General features: G+C 43.0%; 1 protein-coding gene across 3 annotated transcripts in view; it reads left to right on the top strand.

The window, feature by feature from the left end:
• ATP2A2 (ATPase sarcoplasmic/endoplasmic reticulum Ca2+ transporting 2) overlaps positions 1-19,534 on the top strand; it is a 73,530-nt gene that overhangs the window by 39,438 nt on the left and 14,558 nt on the right. For all 3 annotated transcript variants that reach the window (XR_004439588.1, XM_033220645.1, XM_033220646.1), the window contains exons 6-11: positions 4,106-4,186; positions 8,078-8,163; positions 9,263-9,727; positions 14,998-15,086; positions 15,576-15,678; positions 16,710-16,841. Coding sequence is in view for 2 of the 3 variants with exons in the window: in XM_033220645.1 (XP_033076536.1) it covers positions 4,106-4,186; positions 8,078-8,163; positions 9,263-9,727; positions 14,998-15,086; positions 15,576-15,678; positions 16,710-16,841 (956 nt within the window). In the remaining variant the exon portion in view is untranslated. The remainder of the gene's footprint in view (positions 1-4,105; positions 4,187-8,077; positions 8,164-9,262; positions 9,728-14,997; positions 15,087-15,575; positions 15,679-16,709; positions 16,842-19,534) is intronic.

Raw genomic sequence — 19,534 nt, 5'->3', positions numbered from 1 at the left:
GATGTTCCTCAGTATTTGGCCAACAGTTAAATGTGTATCAATACACTTTCTGCACAGCAAAGAAACCCCTTTCGTATATTTTAGTAGACCCTTAGGGAAAGAGTACATATTGGTTTCCTTATAATGCCAGTATAAATATAATTTTTCATATACATAATATATAGTATATATTAATACTGAATATAATTTATTTATTTATTTTGAGATGGAGTCTCACTCTGTCGCCCAGGCTGGAGTGCAGTGGCGCGATCTCAGCTCAATGTAAGCTCCGCCTTCCAAATTCACACCATTCTCTTGCCTCAGCCTCCCAAGTAGCTGGGACTACAGGTGCCCGCCACCATGCCCGGCTAATTTTTTTGTATTTTTAGTAGAGCCATGGTTTCACACTGTTAGCCAGGATGGTCTCGATCTCCTGACCTCGTGATCCACCTGCCCCAGCCTCCCAAAGTGCTGGGATTACAGGCTTGAGCCACTGTGTCAGGCCTTACTGTATATAATAAATATATACTACACATACTGTATATTTATACTATACGACCAATAGGTAAGACCTATAGTCTTATACTACCTGTTGGTCCTGTAGATGTAACTATTAGTGTTAGGTAGGACCAATACTAAATATATATATGATAGTATATATGTGCTATATTGTTAGATAACGATTGGATATCCCTAATCTGAAAAGCTCAAAGATCAGAAACTTTTTGAGCACCAACATATGATGCTCAAGGGAAATGCTTATTGGAGCATTTCAGATTTTGGGTTTTTTGTTTAGAGATGTTTAGCAGTAAGAATATAAATCAAACACTCCAAATTTCAATTTTAAAATTCTGGTTGCAAGCATTTTGGGTAAGGGATACTCAACCTGTAATATGTTGGCAGTGTTATCCGGGAAATTTAACCTTAGTATTTCTTACCTGAAAAATACATTTTCTATTTATTTCAAATCCTCTGAGCTTCTGCTGAAACACAGCAAAATACATGCCAAAACATTGCTTTTGCATCCTCCTGTAGGTTGTACTCAATTTAAATATTAGATTTGTTGGCCTTTTAAAATTTATCAAGTATATGAGAGTATGAGCTAGGGTTTATATATTGAATTGTTTAAATCTGTGGTCATCAGTTACAGTGCAGAAATAAAATAGTGTTTTTAGATTGACAACCACTATCTCACATTGGACAGAAGTCTTCTACTACATAGGATCATGACATTGACATAAATCAGATCCTCAGACACCAAATGAACATTTGGAAATACATTTTCCATTTAGGGTCATAATATTCATCATTGCACTTGTCCTCTTTTTGAAATGTTCGAGGGCATGTAGGATCAGGTTAATCATGACAGGCAGAAATAGTGCAGTATAAGGCGTGTTAGCTGTTAAAGACCACTGGAGTTTAGAATATAGTTACTTTGTTGTCATAAATTATCTGTTAGATGTACTCTCTTCAGTGTAGTTAGAGCAGAATTATATTAAAATGAAAGGTTCTCATTGATTCAGTCTGAATATTGCTGTTCATTGCATAAGCATTTCCAGCAGGAATTTCACCTTAGCTTATGTGTCCCTGCAGTCAAATGCAAGGGTGATCTTTGCCTCTTGAGATTATATATTGACAAACTCTGTGCCACCTTGTGACCACATTGCTTACTTAGGCTATAGGGTTGTTTCTATGCACTCAGATTTAAAAAGTAAACCATATTCTCCCAGAACTTAAGCTCCGAAGTGGAGAAAAATCAGAACTAATTTGAAGGTTTAAGAAGTTCAATGCTGGCTGGGTGTGGTGGCTCACACCTGTCATCTCAGCACTTTGGGGGGCCAAGGCGGGTGGATTGCCTGAGGTCAGGAGTTTGAGACCAGCCTGGCTAATATAGTAAAACCCTGTCTCTACTGAAAATACAAAAATTAGGCCAGGTGTGGTGGCACACGCCTGTAGTCCCAGGTACTCAGGAGGATGAGGCAGGGGAATTGCTTGAACCCGGGAGGTGGAGGTTGCAGTGAGCTGAGATCATGCAACTGCACTCCAGCCTGGGCGACAGAGCAAGACTCTGTCTCTGAAAAGAAAATAAAAAAATAAGAAGTTCAGTGTTTACTTTTTGGACAGGAGTGCTATTTTGCCATTTTGTATATGACTGGTAGCATGCAATTCAGTATGGAGAGTTAAGTCTGAAAAATGATTTGACCTAAAAATGCCATCTGCAAGTGTGGGAGAATTTGCTTATCTAATTTGTAGCTGCGCCCTTGCATAAGACTTAGAAAACCATGTTAATTATCTTTCAGAAAATCACAGACAGCTGTTTTGTTGTTATTGTTTTGAGACAAAGTCTCGCTCTGTCTCCAAAGCTAGAATGCAGTGGTGTGAACTCAGCTCACTGCTGCCGTCTGAGTAGCTGAGACTACAGGCACTCCTCCTGGCTAATTTTTTATATTTTTAGTAGAGATGAGTTTTTGCCATGTTGGCCAGGCTGGTCTCAAACTCCTGGCCTCAAGTGATCCTCCCGCCTCAGCCTCCCAAAGTGTTGGGATTAGTGGACAGCTGTTTTATGTCCAGCTGCTTCGTGTGATTGTGCACTCATTCAGCAATATTTGAATACCAGCAGAGGGCTGGGCACTATTCTCAAGGTGCATGGCTTTATCTGTTACTTGGGCTATGTTGCAGCATTTCACTTGATACACATCAAGGAAAGGGGCTGAGATTTGGGCCCTTTTAGAGCTATTAAAGGAACTTGTTGGCCTAGGAAAGAAGACTCAGTTGACTTAAAGATCTTCAGGTTATACAAGAGGTTTATTATTCATTTAATTGATATTTCTTTTTTTTTTTTTTAAATGAGATGGAGTCTCGCTCTGTCACCCAGGCTGGAGTGCAGTGGCGCAATCTCAGCTCACTGCAAGCTCTGCCTCCTGGGTTCACGCCATTCTCCTGCCTCAGCCTCCCATTAATTGATATTTCAAAAGGTATCAAAGGATATATGCCCCAGCTGCCCAGTGTTACTAGTTTGCTACACCTTCCCAGAGGTGTTTCTTTTTTTTTTTTTTTTTTTGAGACGGAGTCTCACTCTGTCACCCAAGCTGGAGTGCAGTGGCCAGATCTCAGCTCACTGCAAGCTCCGCCTCCTGGGTTCACGCCATTCTCCTGCCTCAGCCTCCCGGGTAGCTGGGACTACAGGCGCTGCCACCTCGCCCGGCTAGGTTTTTTTTTTGTATTTTTTAGTAGAGACGGGGTTTCACCGTGTTAGCCAGGATAGTCTCGATCTCCTGACCTTGTGATCCGCCCCTCTCGGCCTCCCAAAGTGCTGGGATTACAGGCTTGAGCCACCGCGCCCGGCCGAGGTGTTTCTTTATACCTTCGGAAGTTGTCATTTTAGTATGATTCATTACATGTTTATGAGCATATCAAAGGGTTTGAAATAGTGAAAGAGCTAAGACTAACTTGGAAATAAACATTTTATTTTATATTGCTTTTTGAGATGGAGACTAGCTTTGTTGCCCAGGTGATGTGCACCTGTAGGTCAAGGGTGCGGTGAGCTGTGATTGCCCCACTGATCTCTACATCCTGGGTGACAGAGCAAGACCCTGTCTTTAAAAAAAAAAAAAAAAAAAAAGTGTTAGTGTATAGTTTGATTTTGCATTTGCCATGTGTTTCGTTGAGTATCTTTTTAAAGGGGGCCATTTGCTTCCTGTTCACAATAATTTAGCCTTTTTGATGGAATGAATCATGGCATACACAACTTTATTCTCTTTGCTGTGCCTTGTAAACCTAAGAAAATATGTTACTTCTTATTGCTAACTAGGAAAGTATTCTTTAAAGTGAAAGCTTGCAGGCCTGTCTGAAGATACAGAGCAAAACTTGTTAGAATAATGTATGTAGTTAGGTTTCCTTAAGCCTCATTCTCTTCCTTCCTAATTCAAATCTTGAATCCATCTAAAGTTTTTTATTACCCCAAGAAAGGTTGATCACATTGCTTGCTTTAACAGAATTTTATGTATTTGTATTATATGCAGATCATTTATTATCTTTAAAAATTGATTTGGAGACAAATTCATCTTTAGATAACATAGTTGTAAAAGTTGCTCATTTCAGCTGCCTTTTTTTTTCTCCTAATTAGTTGGTGACAAAGTTCCTGCTGATATAAGGTTAACTTCCATCAAATCTACCACACTAAGAGTTGACCAGTCGATTCTCACAGGTAAATATGATATATTAGGTCATTGAATTTCTGAAGACCTTCTCATGTCCCATGCCAATAGAGTTGGCTCTTGCCTCACTGTCCTTTTATGGTATCCCATCTTAATCCTCTCTAAGATACTTATTTTGTCTCGCTCCGTTGCCCAGGCTGGAGTGCAGTGGCGTGATTGCGGCTCACTGCAACCTCCACCTCTCAAGTTCAGGAAGTTCTCCAGTCTCAGCCTCCTGAGTAGCTAGAACTACAAGCTCCTGCCACCATACCCAGCTAATTTTTGTATTTTTAGTAGAGACAGGATTTCACCTTGTTGGTCAGGCTAGTCTTGAACTCCTGACCTTAGGTGATCCACCTGCCTCAGCCTTCCAAAGTGCTGGGATTTCAGATGTGAACCACTGCACCTGGCTGCCAATATGGTTTTAAAGGCATGATTTAAAAACAAAATAAAATGGCTGGGCATGGGGGCTCACGCTTGTAATTCCAACACTTTGGGAGACTGAAGCGGGCAGATGGCTTGAGCCCAGGAGTTAAAGACCGGCCTGGGCAACATGGCAAAAGCCCATGTCTACAAAAAATACAAAAATTAGCCAGGCCTGTAATCCCAGCTACTCAGGAGGCTGGGTGAAAAGATCACTTGTGCCTGTCAAGGCTACAGTGAGCCACGCTTGTGCCTCTGCACTCCAGCCTGGGCAACAGAGCAAAACTCTGTCTCCAAAAAAAAAAAAAACAAGTTGTAATTTGTTCATTACCATTAGTAAGAATCTTAAGGTTGACTTGTCTGTTTTGTGGAAAGCAAATTACTTATTCGATGTCCTTTTTCCAGGCAAGAAAAATAGACTCCAGTGCTGTAATGTTTTTCATTGGAGGAGTGCTAATGTTGCGTCCATCTTTACAATATGCAGATACACAGTTAACAAAAGTTAGCCCCATAAGAGATGAAAGTTGTACTACCTGGAGTTTGCACAATTGTTTGAAACATTTTCCCGTTTTTGTGTGATAAAAGTACAATCTAGGGTGGAGGGTTCATATTAACTGGAAGTAAGTTTATCAGAAGAATTAACTTTAAATACAATGCTAACTTGGATTAAATAGTAAATATAAAGTCTAAAGGCTCTCAAGATTTATCTGATTATCAGTTTTGAAAAACAACTAATGTGGAGACAGTGATGTGAGTAACCTGGGCTCTATTTTTTTTTTTTTTTTGGTATTGTTTCTTTATAAATAGCTTACTTACTAAAACTCTGATTAGCAACAACAAACTGGAGGCCAATTAAGCCATAAAATGTTGGGGAAATGGTTGGGTTATATTTGTGAAATTCTTATAGTGTGCCCTAAAGACACAGTTGCCATTTAAAAACTTTTTTTTTTGAGATGGAATCTCGCTCTGTTGCCCAGGCTGTAGTGTAGTGTCACGATCTTGGCTCACTGCAATCTCTGCCTCCTGGATTCAAGCTATTCTCCTGCCTCAGCCACCTGAGTGTCTGGGATTACAGGCATGTGCCACCACGCCTAGCTAATTTTTGTATTTTTAGTAGAGACAGGGTTTCACTGTGTTGGTCAGGCTGGTCTCAAACTCCTGATCTTATGATCCGCCCGCCTTGGCCTCCCAAAGTGCTGGGATTACAGGCATTTAAAAACTGTTTAGGCTGGGCACAGTGGCTCATGCTTGTAATTTCAGGACTTTGGGACGCTGAGGCAGTAGGATCACTTGTGGCCAAGCATTTGAGAGAGCAGTTATAGTCCCTATAATGAAAAACTTTTTTTTTTAAGACAGAGTTGCACTCTGTCGCCCAGTGGCGCAATCTCAGCTCAGTGCAACCTCTGCTTCCCGGGTTCAAGTAATTCTCATGCCTTAGCCTCCCTAGTAGCTGGAATTACAGGCGCACACCACTGCACCTGGCTAATTGTATTTTTAGTAGAGATAGGGTTTTGCCATGTTGGCCAGGCTGGTCTTTACCTCCTGACCTGAAGTGATCTGCCCGCCTCAACCTCCCAAAGTGCTGGGATTACAGACTTAAGTGATCACACCCAGCCTATAATAAAAAACTTTAAAAGTTTAAAAAGGCCGGCGCGGTGGCTCAAGCCTGTAATCCCAGCACTTTGGGAGGCCGAGACGGGTGGATCACGAGGTCAGGAGATCAAGACCATCCTGGCTAACACGGTGAAACCCCGCCTCTACTAAAAATACAAAAACGTGGCGGGCGCCTGTAGTCCCAGCTACTCGGGAGGCTGAGGCAGGAGAATGGCGTAAACCCGGGAGGCGGAGCTTGCAGTGAGCTGAGATCCGGCCACTGCACTCCAGTCCGGGCGACAGAGCAAGACTCCGCCTCAAAAAAAAAAAAAAAAAAATTTAAAAAAAAATTTTTAAGCTTCATGGAGGTTCTCGAATATTTTTTTTCGTTAGGTAATCATAATGTAGTTTTTGGCTAACTTTGTGGAATCAATTTTTTTGGTCAAATATTGAGAGTGAAGTTTGCTACCTGTGACTTATTTAGAGACATATTTTACTCAGATTGACCCTAATTATATCTGTGACGTGATTTTTTTTTTTTTTTTTTTTTTGAGGCGGAGTCTCGCTCTGTCGCCCAGGCTGGAGTGCAGTGGCCAGATCTCAGCTCACTGCAAGCTCCGCCTCCCGGGTTTACGCCATTCTCCTGCCTCAGCCTCCCGAGTAGCTGGGACTACAGGTGCCCGCCACCTCACCCGGCTAGTTTTTGTATTTTTAGTAGAGACGGGGTTTCACCATGTTAGCCAGGATGGTCTCGATCTCCTGACCTCGTGATCCGCCCGTCTCGGCCTCCCAAAGTGCTGGGATTACAGGCTTGAGCCACCGCGCCCGGCCTGTGACGTGATTTTTAAATTGAAATCAGCCGGGCATGGTAGCGCATGCCTGTAATCCCAGCACTTCGGGAGGCGGATGTGGGTAGATCACCTGAGGTCAGGAGTTTGAGACCAACCTGGCCAACATAGCAAAACCCATCTCTACTGAAAATACAAAAATTAGCCGGGAATGGTGGCACACGCCTGTAATCCCAGCTACTCAGGAGGCTGAGGCTGGAGAATTGCCCGGGAGGCAGAGGTTTCAGTAAGCCGAGATTGTGCCACTGGACTCCAGCCTGGGCAACAAAGCAAGACTCTATCTCAAAAAAAAAAGTAGTTCTTTATTTACTGTGTGATCTTTCCAGTACACTTGCTAATTGCTACTTCAGAGTATAGCCAGATGTGGTGGCCCACGCCTGTAATTCCAGCACTTTGGGGAGGCCAAGATGAGCAAATGGTCTGCTTAGAGTTGGAGACCACCCTGGGCAACAGAGTAAAACCCCGTCTCTCCAAAAAAATACCAAACAATTAACCTGGCATGATATTGGGTGCCCTTCATATTCAGGAAGCCACGTTGGGAAGATGGCTTGAGCCCGGGAAGTTGAGCCTGTAGTGAGTTTTGATTGTGCCATTGCATTCCAGCCTGAGTGATAGAGCAAGACCCCTGTCTTGGGAGAAAAAAAAAAAAGTATCAGTATTATGTTAAAGTATTTATTAAAGTATACAACAAATATGTAAATAATATAGTCACAGTATCAGAGTATAAAGTGATTACTGAAAAATGAATTAATTTGAATAGTTACTCCAGAAAATAAAGGTAATCATTGGGGATTCTACTTGAAAAATCACTTTTTTATTTTGGAATTGTATTGATTTTTATCCTGACACCCTTTGTTCTGGTATTAATTTCCATTACTAAATTTTCCCAGCTTACCTCCTTTGAATGAATTTGGCCTTTTGCCCCTTTTCTCTCACTGACATTATCCTAAGAGTGGTAATAGGTAGGCATGAATGAGAGTTCTAGGTTCTTGGTGTGGGTCACAGAGATCTGTTTTTTCTGTCTCACAACCCGCTTAGGTGAGTCTGTCTCTGTCATCAAGCACACTGACCCCGTCCCTGACCCACGAGCTGTCAACCAAGATAAAAAGAACATGCTGTTTTCTGTAAGTACTTTATGAAATGTGTTTTTAATTAGAGACATTTCTAAAGTCTCATGGTCCACAAATGTTACGTTTTTCACAGCCAACCATCACTGGCTATCATTCTAAAGGATAATCATACTTTTCATGGTCAGTCTTAGCTGTCAGAATATGGCAGTAACATAATGTGTGAGTTAGATGTCTTTTAATTGGCAAGTTTTGGGGGACCAAAAAAAAAAAAAGACCAGCTCAAACATCTTCCAACTCTTACCTGCAAACGTAGGTGAAAAGTAGATTTGTTTGGAAAAGCCTTAGCCAATAAAGGGTATTTTCAAAATTATGTAGATGACAGCTGCTATTTGTATGTGGTTCACAATAAGAAAGTGTGTGTTTAGAGAGAGAGAAAGCAAATGTGGCAAACCATTAATACTGGAGAATCTAAGTGCAAAGTATATGAATGTTCATTTTACTATTTCACTTCTTCTGTTGATGTGAAAAATTTTGGAAGAGTGAGGAAATGCATGGATTTTTGGTTTGGAATCTGTAATGATTTTAAGTTGGGGACATTTGTGAGTTTGTATGAGAGCCTGACTACTACCCATAGTAAGTAAATAGAATTACCCTGAAAATAATGAAGCCATGTCCTTCTCTTATAACACTAGAAATTAAAATGGCGTAGGAGAGACTGCGCGCACTTAATTTCATTGGTTTTTGGATGCTGGCACATGATTGGGGTTCTCAAGATAGCCCATGGGGCTAGTTGCCTTTCCTATTACAGTGAGAAAAGTAGGGGCCTTGAGTTGTTGGAGCCAGAGGTGGCGAATGCTTAGAGTTGAACTATACGAGTTTGAAAAATTGGGAACACAGAAGGGTTAGAGCACTGCTTGAAGATGGTCTGCAAATAGAAATCTAGGTGGGTCATTACAGAGCTGCCTGGTATAAGTAAGTACCACATGGAGCATTGCCTGTTGTCACAGTTGTATGGCTGGTTGCTTGAACAGTAGCCAGTGGAAGGCCTAGTAGAATGTGTTGAGAATCTGGGTGCCCTAGTCAAAATCCAGTGTCGGTATTTAAGTTGGGATGTGGTATTCATCTTGTGACCAATTCTCTACTTCTGTCCTAGGGTACAAACATTGCTGCTGGGAAAGCTATGGGAGTGGTGGTAGCAACTGGAGTTAACACTGAAATTGGCAAGATCCGGGATGAAATGGTGGCAACAGAACAGGAGAGAACACCCCTTCAGCAAAAACTAGATGAATTTGGGGAACAGCTTTCCAAAGTCATCTCCCTTATTTGCATTGCAGTCTGGATCATAAATATTGGTCACTTCAATGACCCAGTTCATGGAGGGTCCTGGATCAGAGGTGCTATTTACTACTTTAAAATTGCAGTGGCCCTGGCTGTAGCAGCCATTCCTGAAGGTCTGCCTGCAGTCATCACCACCTGCCTGGCTCTTGGAACTCGCAGAATGGCAAAGAAAAATGCTATTGTTCGAAGCCTCCCGTCTGTGGAAACCCTTGGTTGTACTTCTGTTATCTGCTCGGACAAGACTGGTACACTTACAACAAACCAGATGTCAGTCTGCAGGGTAAGAGGAGTAGTTTAGGATATTCCCTGTGGTAGTTCTTTGTTCATCCTACCAATATGCCTTCATGCCATCAAAACTTTTGGTTTGTAATTTCATACGTTTCTGTGGGCTGTGTGTATAGCCTGAGCTTAATTTCTAGTATATGAGAGTCTAATATGAATCTAATATTGAGATTAAATCTAATCATTTAATTCCTAAAACTGTTTCATGAAATACAGGACATCTGCATGGCTGATGTACTTGTATTAGATGTAAGAGAATTAGAGAAATTATATTTTCCTTTAATTAAAAAAAAAAAAAAGACTAGGCGCGGTGGCTCACGCCTGTAATCCCAGCACTTTGAGAGGCCAAGGCAGGTGGATCACCTGAGGTCAGGAGTTTGAGACCAACCTGACCAATATGGTGAAACCCCATCTCTACAAAAAAGACAAAAATTAGCTGGGTGTGGTGGCATGTACCTGTAGTCCCAGCTACTCAGGAGGCTGAGGCAGGAGAATTGCTTAAACCTAGGCGGCAGAGGTTGCAGTGAGCCAAGATCGTGCCACTGCACTCAATCCTGGGCGACAAGCAAGACTCCATCTCAAAGAAAAGAAAAAAGACACACAGCTGTGACTCACTTATAGCCTCAACGTCCCAGGCTCAAGTCCTCCCACCCCAGCCTTGCAAGTAGCTGCAACCACAAGTGCATGACACCATGCCCCACTATTTATTTTATTTTATTTTATTTTTTGTAGAGATAGGTTCTCACTATGTCACCAGGCTGGTCTTGAATTCCTGGGCTCAAGTGATCCTCCTGCCTTGGCCTCCCAAAGAGCTGGGATTACAAGGATGAGCCACCACACTCAGCCTCCTTTCTTATTTTCCTGATCCTCTGTCTCTAGGTGTATGTTAACAGACAAGTTCTAGAGAAAGCTGCTACTTAACCTCTCTACCTAAAGTCCTAGTTGGTTTTTCTATCACATGTTGAATGAAGCCTGCTTTTTCCTAAAAAGTAGATACAGTCATCTCTCAGTATTCACTGGAGATTGGTTCCAGGACCTCCCTCAGATTCCAGACTCTGCAGATGCTCAAGTCACTGAAATGAAATGCTTCAGTACTTGCATATAACCTTGTTCATCCTCCTGTATACTTGAAATCATCTCCAGATTACTTACAATACCTAATGTAATATTATAAATGATATGTAAATAGTTAAACTGTTGTTTAGGAAATAATACAAGAAAAAAATGTACATGTTCAGTACAGACAGTTATTTTTCTATCTGCTGTTTAGTTGACAGTGGATGTGGAACCCACAGATACAGAGGGCTGACTAAAATTGCTTTTAACTTGCTTTATTGTGTGTATTCATCATATATATATATATATATGTATAGTTTGTTTTCGTTTTGTTTTGTCTTGAGACAGAGTTTCACTCTTATTGCCCAGGCTGTAGTGTGATGGCCCAATCTCAGCTCACTACAACCTCCGCCTTCTGTGTTCAAACAATTCTCCTGCTTCAGCCTCCCGAGTAGCTGGGATTACAGGCATGTGCCCCCCATACCTGGCTAAGTTTTTGTATTTTTGTAGAGATAGGGTTTCTCCATGTTGGTCAGGCTGGTCTCGAACTCCTGACCTCAAGTGATCCACCCGCCTCCTCGGCCTCTTAAAGTGCTGGGATTATAGGCGTGAGCCCCCGTGCCTGGCCATTGTATAATTTTTGACCATCCTTTGATAAAATAAATAATTTAAACCTGCTGTTAGAAAAGTAACAACTGAATAAATGCAATAATTATACAGCTGAATTATAGGGAAACCTCATATAATATGAGCATTTAATAGCACAGTGTTATGTTTTCCTAGAATGGGCTTGTTAAATAATGGTTCTGTATGATATTGAAAGGATGTAGTTATCTTGGCCTTATCGTCAGGTTTTAGATAATTATTTTTAACATCGGAAATTGTTTTATAATCAGTGAAGCCCTGTGAATTTTTATCTTGCCAATTTTAAGTTCATGATGATTTTTTAGATACAGGTTCTCCCTCCCCCGCAAGCTCCTTGTGAGTCCAAACCCACATTTAGAATTGACAGAACTGGGGTGTTCCAACTTTCAAAGTGAAAAGCTTCTAGGTTTGTCTTAGGTTTCTCCAGGATATTAAGGTGTTTGACTGAGCTACTTAAGTTCTTACTTTTTGGAACCAAAAGGTTGGATGAATTGGCTAAAAGTCAGTTTTATCATACTGGTTGTTTCAGGAAGAGAAAGGGAATTTCTTATTTACTATTTTGTGTCTCACTTAGCCTGAAAGCGTTTAATTCCTCAGAATAGTCTTTATGTCCATGAAAGTAAGCCATGTGTAAAACTGTAATTTTTAAAATGTCAGTTTCCCAGTTCATTATAAAAATTTTTTTGTTCTATTCTCCCTTGAATGGCTTGACTTAAAATGCTCTCTTTAATAAAGAAAAAGCCTGCCTGTTCTGAGTGAAGCTCTACCTCACAACAGAAAGCTGGTGCTAATTGGTATTCTGCAGGAGGCTTCTTGCAGTGGGTATTGCATAACTGCCCTTGACTTAGGAAGATTTTCATCCTGCATATCCTAAATGGTTGACTTGTTCACAGTCAAAAATGTCTAAGTACATTTAGATGTAGCCCATGTAGATTCAAATTCTGAATGTCTTTTAGAATATTTTGGGCTTTGTTATAGACTCAGAGAATTTCACATTTTTGGCTGGGCACGGTGGTTCACACCTGTAATTTCAGCACTTTGGGAGGCCGAGGCGGGTGGATCACCTGAGGTCAGGAGTTCGAGACCAGCCTGACCAACAGGGAAACCTCATTTCCACTAATACTACAAAAATTAGCTAGGCGTGAGTCGCAGGTACCTATAATTTCAGCTATTCGGGAGGCTGAGGCAGGAGAATCACTTGAACCTGGGAGGTGGAGGTTACAGTGAGCCAAGTCGTGCCATTGCACTCCATCCAGCCTAGGCAACAGAGCGAAACTCCGCCTCAAAAAAAGAGTTATTTTAAAATAAAGATTAATTTCCTTATTGAATGCAAGACGAATTGCTCTGAAATGATGTTTTTAAAACACAACATAGCTTTGTTGTTGTTGTTGTTGTTAAGGAGTTTCACTCTGTCGCCCAGGCTGGAGTGCAGTGGTGCAATCTCAGCTCACTGCACCCTCCGCCTCCCGGGTTCAAGCACTTCTCTGCCTCAACCTCCCAAGTAGCTGGGATTACAGGTGCCCACCACCACGCCCGGCTAATTTGTTGTATTTTTAGTAGAGAGGGGTTTCACCATCTTTGCCAGGCTGATCTTGAGCTCCTGACCTCATGATCCACCCACCTTGGCCTCCCAAAGTGCTGAGATTACAGGCATGAGCCACCGCGCCCGACTCAACATGGCCTTTTTAACTTGAGTTTTTAAATTCCCCTTAGAGAATGATTTGATCAGATTATTAATTGCTCATCTTTCAGAGAAAGCATGAGAAACTATAGTTTTGACATCACTTTCTGTAATTTTTTCTTTTTAGAGGAGGTTTTAAAACTTTTCATTTGCAAAGAAAACACAAGCTTAAATCTTACTTTTCCAAACTGGGCTTCTGAATTATAATTTGTGAATGCAAATCAAGCAGTGGAAAAATTATCTTTAAGAAAATAGCGGGCCGGGCGCGGTGGCTCAAGCCTGTAATCCCAGCACTTTGGGAGGCCGAGACGGGCGGATCACGAGGTCAGGAGATCGAGACCATCCTGGCTAATACGGTGAAACCCCGTCTCTACTAAAAATACAAAAAACTAGCCGGGCGAGGTGGCGGGCGCCTGCAGTCCCAGCTACTCGGGAGGCTGAGGCAGGAGAATGGCGGAAACCCGGGAGGCGGAGCTTGCAGTGAGCTGAGATCCGGCCACTGCACTCCAGTCCGGGCGACAGAGCGAGACTCCGCCTCAAAAAAAAAAAAAAAGAAAAAGAAAATAGCGGCCAGGCGTGGTGGCTCAAGCCTGTAATCCCAGCACTTTGGGAGGCCGAGACGGGCGGATCACGAGGTCAGGAGATCGAGACCATCCTGGCTAACACGGTGAAACCCCGTCTCTACTAAAAATACAAAACACTAGCCGGGCGCGGTGGCGGGCGCCTGTAGTCCCAGCTACTTGGAGGCTGAGGCGGGAGAATGGTGGGAACCCGGGAGGCGGAGCTTGCAGTGAGCCGAGATCGCGCCACTGCACTCCAGCCTGGGCGACACAGCGAGACTCCGTCTCAAAAACAAAAAAAAAAAAGAAAATAGCGGCTGGGCGCGGTGGCTCAAGCCTGTAATCCCAGCACTTTGGGAGGCCGAGACGAGCGGATCACGAGGTCAGGAGATCGAGACCATCCTGGCTAACACGGTGAAACCCCGTCTCTACTAAAAAATACAAAAAAACTAGCCGGGCGAGGTGGCGGGCGCCTGTAGTCTCAGCTACTGGGAGGCTGAGGCAGGAGAATGGCGTGAACCCGGGAGGCGGAGCTTGCAGTGAGCTGAGATCCGGCCACTGCACTCCAGCCCGGGCGACAGAGCGAGACTCCGTCTCAAAAAAAAAAAAAAAGAAAATAGCTTATGTCACTTTAAAAAATAAAATTAATCCTTTCCTAAGCATGCTTCCATCTGTATTGTCTAGGGAACATCAGTTCATTCAGCTCTGTGGGCTCCTTACTGTATACATACAGTTATGCAGCTTCATAGAACATGAGCTATTGCCACAATAAAAATAAGTGGGAAGGAGCAGAGAAGCAGTTTGTCTTATTTTACTTGGGAAATGTTTATGCAACTCTGAAATGTGAGTTTATTCTTCCCAAGCTTTTGTGCTTAGCTCTAAGGCAGGACTGCCTAATACCACTCTCACAGCCAGCCATTTGAAATCTGGAATTCTGAGCAATCTAAAGAGTAACTTTTCTCTGGAACTGACCTTTTTCCTGACCGGTAGTCCTCATAACTTGGGTTTTGTGTGGGTTGTTTTGTCTTTGGTGCCACTGCTGCTCATTCATTCAGCACCTCAGTGATGCTGTTTTTCATACTGTTCGATTGGTCAGGGGTGTGATGGGTGAGGCAGTCTAATATAATTAAGCTAGTTAGAGTAAGCTTATAAATAAGCTAGTTAGAGTACTGCTGATGCCAAGTGAGCCTCAGTGAGTTTTATTAAAGTTGTTTTTGTAAATGAAAAAGGTTGTTTGCCTTTATCTTAAGCTAACAAAGGTAGTTTATTTGTGTAGTATTTCTTTAAAATCCCTTTTAAATACTGTGATGCCCTCTACCCCTACAGATGTTCATTCTGGACAGAGTGGAAGGTGATACTTGTTCCCTTAATGAATTTACCATAACTGGATCAACTTATGCACCTATTGGAGAAGTGTGAGTAACCCTCCTCCTCATTTAAAGGATCCATGTGGCAGTTTAGTATTTGTATCGATTTGCAGCATGTCTACAGAGTTAAGACAGCGTTCTGAATGTGGCTCAAGACAACACTTATTACTAAAGTAGTAAATGTTTTTAAAACAGAAACTTTGAAAGATGAAACAAAGGTTATAATCCAGTCATCTTTTTGCATCTTCTGGGCTCCAAACTTTCAAGAGGGATCTGTGTTTGTTATTCACTGATGTCAGTGGTGGAAGAATTGAATTGACTAAGAATTTCTGGTCTTTTTACTGATTGATTTCTGATATCAGAGATGCATTCTCTCTTTTGTTTTTGTGTAATATTGGCTCTGGCATCAGATTCTTTGGAATTTTTTCCAGTATATTGTCCCAAAAATTCTGTTTTCATTATTAAACAATTGGGGGGCGGGGGGGAATCAATAGCGGCAACCACACCCTGCTCTAAGAGTGTTTTCTCTTTGGGCAGGCATAAAGATGATAAACCAGTGAAATGTCACCAGTATGATGGGCTGGTAGAATTAGCAACAATTTGTGCTCTTTGTAATGACTCTGCTTTGGATTACAATGAGGTAAGTCTCTTCATAAATTAGAAGAAATAGCTGTTCCTAGTTCAGGGGTGGGGTGGGTGGAATGAAAGTCTAGCCTTCCTTCCTCCCTTTCGAAAGTCACGGGTGCCTGATTTTGTTTCCCCTTTCCATTCAGGACCTTATGGCGGGGCCAGCATGACCTCACCAAAGAAAGCTGAGAGACTTTCACATATCCTCTGTGACTGAGCATTGCAGTTAGTTAACTAAAAGTTGTAGTATATGTGATATTCTTATCTGTTGATAGCATACTTACTATAAATGAATAAAACCAGGATAGAAAATGCTTTCCTGAAAGCAAAGGGTATGTTTCTGTCTCAAAGGTAAGCCAGTCCCTGACAGAAGACAGAATGTGAACTCTTCAGAATGATAAGCAGTGATATGGAATTACATTATTATGTGAAGGCGCTCTTTGAATTAATAGTGTGATCAGTGGCTTCTTATGTTTGGGTGAAATAATAAATACTGTGATTGATGTCATCTTATGTTTAAGGGAAATGAAAAACCTACTTATTAGAATAAGATCACATACATACCTGTACTTTGAGTATGTTTTTAATTATCTGGGTCACCTGTTCCAGAGAAGGATAAAAATGGCCTTACAATAATGTAATAGGGCCGGGCGCGGTGGCTCACGCCTGTAATCCCAGCACTTTGGGATGCCGAGACAGGCGGATCACGAGGTCAGGAGATCAAGACCATCCTGGCTAACACGGTGAAACCCTGTCTCTACTAAAAATACAAAAAATTAGCCGGGCATGGTGGCGGGCGCCTGTAGTCCCAGCTACTCGGGAGGCTGAGGCAGGAGAATGGCGTGAACCCGGGAGGCGGAGCTTGCAGTGAGCCGAGATCGCGCCACTGCACGCCAGCCTGGGCAACAGAGCAAGACTCCGTTTAAAAAAAAAAAAAGGTTGTAATAGAGGGCAGATTGTGCTTTTGTGGAAAAAAATATTAAAGAGAGATTTATCTATGTACTTATCCCTTGTTTCTACTTTCTGTGTCTTTAACCAATACAGGCAAAGGGTGTGTATGAAAAAGTTGGAGAAGCTACAGAGACTGCTCTCACTTGCCTAGTAGAGAAGATGAATGTATTTGATACCGAATTGAAGGGTCTTTCTAAAATAGAACGTGCAAATGCCTGCAACTCAGTGAGTATTTGAGCCTGGTTTATTGTTCATGCTGCTTATCAGTCGTACTATATACACTTAGTGTCTGCACTGTCCTACTCTCTTAGAAAACTAATTATACCTTATCTCCTCAAACTTACAATATTTCCTTCCCCATATTCCCTCTCACGTAAGATGCTCTTCCTGTGTATTTGACCAAGAAAATAAAAGCAATGAATAGCTAATTTCCGTGAGCGACCATCTGTGCCCACAGGGGCTGCCTTCTCCCATAGTTCTGTGAACAGTGTTCTTGCTCCTAGCAGAAGCCACCTCCTCCCAACATCTTTGCTGCATTATTGATTTCCATCTCTACTAGATGTTCTTCAGCATAGGGGAAATAATAGTGTCTTTCTATCTTAAAACTTTCCTTTGACCTTATTTCCCCTGACAGCTACGACACTACCACACTTTCTTTTCCTGTTCAGTTAAACTTTTTTTTTTTTTTCTTTTGAGATGGAGTCTCTCTCTGTCGCCAGGTTGGAGTGCCGTGACGTGGAGTGCTTGGCTCACTGCAGCCTCCGCTGCTCAGGTTCAAGCGATTCTCCTGCCTCAGCCTCCGTAGTAGCTGGGATTACAGGCACATGCCACCATGCCTGGCTAATTTTTTGTATTTTTGGTAGAAATGGGGTTTCACCATGCTAGCTAGGCTGGTCTCGAACTCCTGACCTCAGGTGATCCGCCTGCCTTGGCCTTCCAAAGTGCTGGGATTACAGGCATGAGCCACCGCGCCTGGGCATCAAACATTTCTTAAATCATTTGTTGAGACCAGCATAACCAAATACCAAAGGTCAGTGTGGTGGTGGTGGTGGTGGCAGTGGCAGAGGGCACGGACATTGTCCACTATACACTGAACAAATGAGTGGCCTCTGAGCCTTTTTCTTTCTGCCTGTCAGAGTCTTTGAGCCAGGGCTCATTCGACCAGCATCACTATGACAAGGGCCAGTAGCAAGGATGGGAGTCTCCACAGTGAGTTGGACCTGAGTGAGGTTCCTGTCAAAGAGCTACTACTCCTGCAGTACTGCCCTTAGATTTCTGTGGCCTCACAAGCCTGGGGAGCTTAGACCTCAGTAGAAACACTTTGTAATGGCTGCTGGTGGACACTGGCCATTCATTGAGTCTCTAGCACCTGGGTCTCCTCGAAAGACTGGTCCCCCTGCCTGTCACTTGGCTCAGCTTAAAAACTTGAAATGGGCCAGGCACAGTGGCTCACACCTGTAATCCCAACACTTTGGGAAGCTGAGGCAGGAGAGTCACTTGAGGCCAAGAGTTTAGGTTGCAGCGTCACTGCACTTCAGCGTTGGCAGCAGAGCCAGACCCCATCTAAAAAAAACTAAGGCCTGAAGTGGCTCAACTTGAAGGGTAACTCCCTTTATTCTATCCTGGCCAAAGTGGTAGATGATTGCTTGGATGAGAAGCGATATGCAGATAAGATATTACAATACACAAAGTCTGTGTGGGTCAGTCAGTCATGTGGGTGCCAGGGACAGGTGGGAGAGAAGAAGCAAGCTACAGAAGCAGCTCAAGAATGGGAACTGTGGAAGCCGGATGTATTGGATGAAGGAGTGTGATGCCCTCAAAGCAGCCAAGGAGGAGCAGAAGGAGCTTAGGGACACAAGTCAGGGTCCCAAAGTCTATGTCTGGTTCTTGCCCCCACAAACCACCACTCAGGAAACATCATTCCTGGGCTGTGTGGCGGCAGCAGCTGCTCCTTTTATATGGCAGATAGGCTGATTGCTTGTTGAGCAAGAGCCCTCCTACACTATCTTAAGAGTGAATACCCTCTGTCTGCAGTCCAGGGTCTGCACAGCCACGTGGTCCTCTAATAGGTCCACCAGACCATTTGCCTACAAAGAGCCTCATCCTCAGTGCCCACTGTCTCCTAGCTGTGGAGCTTGGATTCCCATGGAATTGGGTTCTGCCGAACATACCTCTTTTTAGCGTCAGACCTACCTGTCTGTCATCACCATGGGGTTGCCAGTCAGTATTTGCAGCCTCTTTATAGGACATTGTTGTAACTTAGGGTTCCCAGGTAGAATAAGGAGCGATGGGAAGGGGAGAGGTCCTGCATGCCTGAAGGAACGGGTCTGGGGGAGGAGAGAGGTAAAACTCAGCCTTTTCTAGTTGTCATACAAAGCTGTATAAAGGCAGGCCTCATTTAGCAAAATGATCAGTTGTCACCACGTTTAATGCTTTTTGTATGTCATAAACCGTTTCTTCCCTTCCTGGGTAATAGCGGTAAATGAGGAAGCATTGTGTCATTGGGGGGTAGTACAGCCTGAGTTGGGTAGGGGAGGAGTATACCTGTTTTCTTAATAACCTCAGATATCAAGCATTTTAGTGACCACACAAAATCTCAGGATGAAAAGTTCTAGACCTTCCTGTCCAGCCTGCAGGTAGGGACACCGAGCCCTTCCATGACCGTGTGGCATGGTCTTCTGGATAGTGTGAGGCAGCATTTTGTCTCCTTTGTACTGTCCTGAGAAAACAAAACTCACACTGGAATTGACTATCTCAGCTGAAGTACAGATTTCCTTTTCAATAAACTGATACACAATTCGCAAATAGCAATCTCAGAGCCATGAAGGCCTTGGACCACACCTTTGGCTTCTTCCCTGTACCCATGTGTCTTCCATGAACCCGAAGCACTCCAGGCTCCTTGCCTCCATTTTAGACCA

This window comes from Trachypithecus francoisi, unplaced genomic scaffold (assembly GCF_009764315.1).
Source record: "Trachypithecus francoisi isolate TF-2019V2 unplaced genomic scaffold, Tfra_2.0 Lachesis_group11, whole genome shotgun sequence".
Taxonomy (NCBI): domain Eukaryota; kingdom Metazoa; phylum Chordata; class Mammalia; order Primates; family Cercopithecidae; genus Trachypithecus; species Trachypithecus francoisi.
The sequence above is the reverse complement of the archived record's forward strand: the minus strand, read 5'-3'. Positions and strand labels throughout refer to the sequence as shown.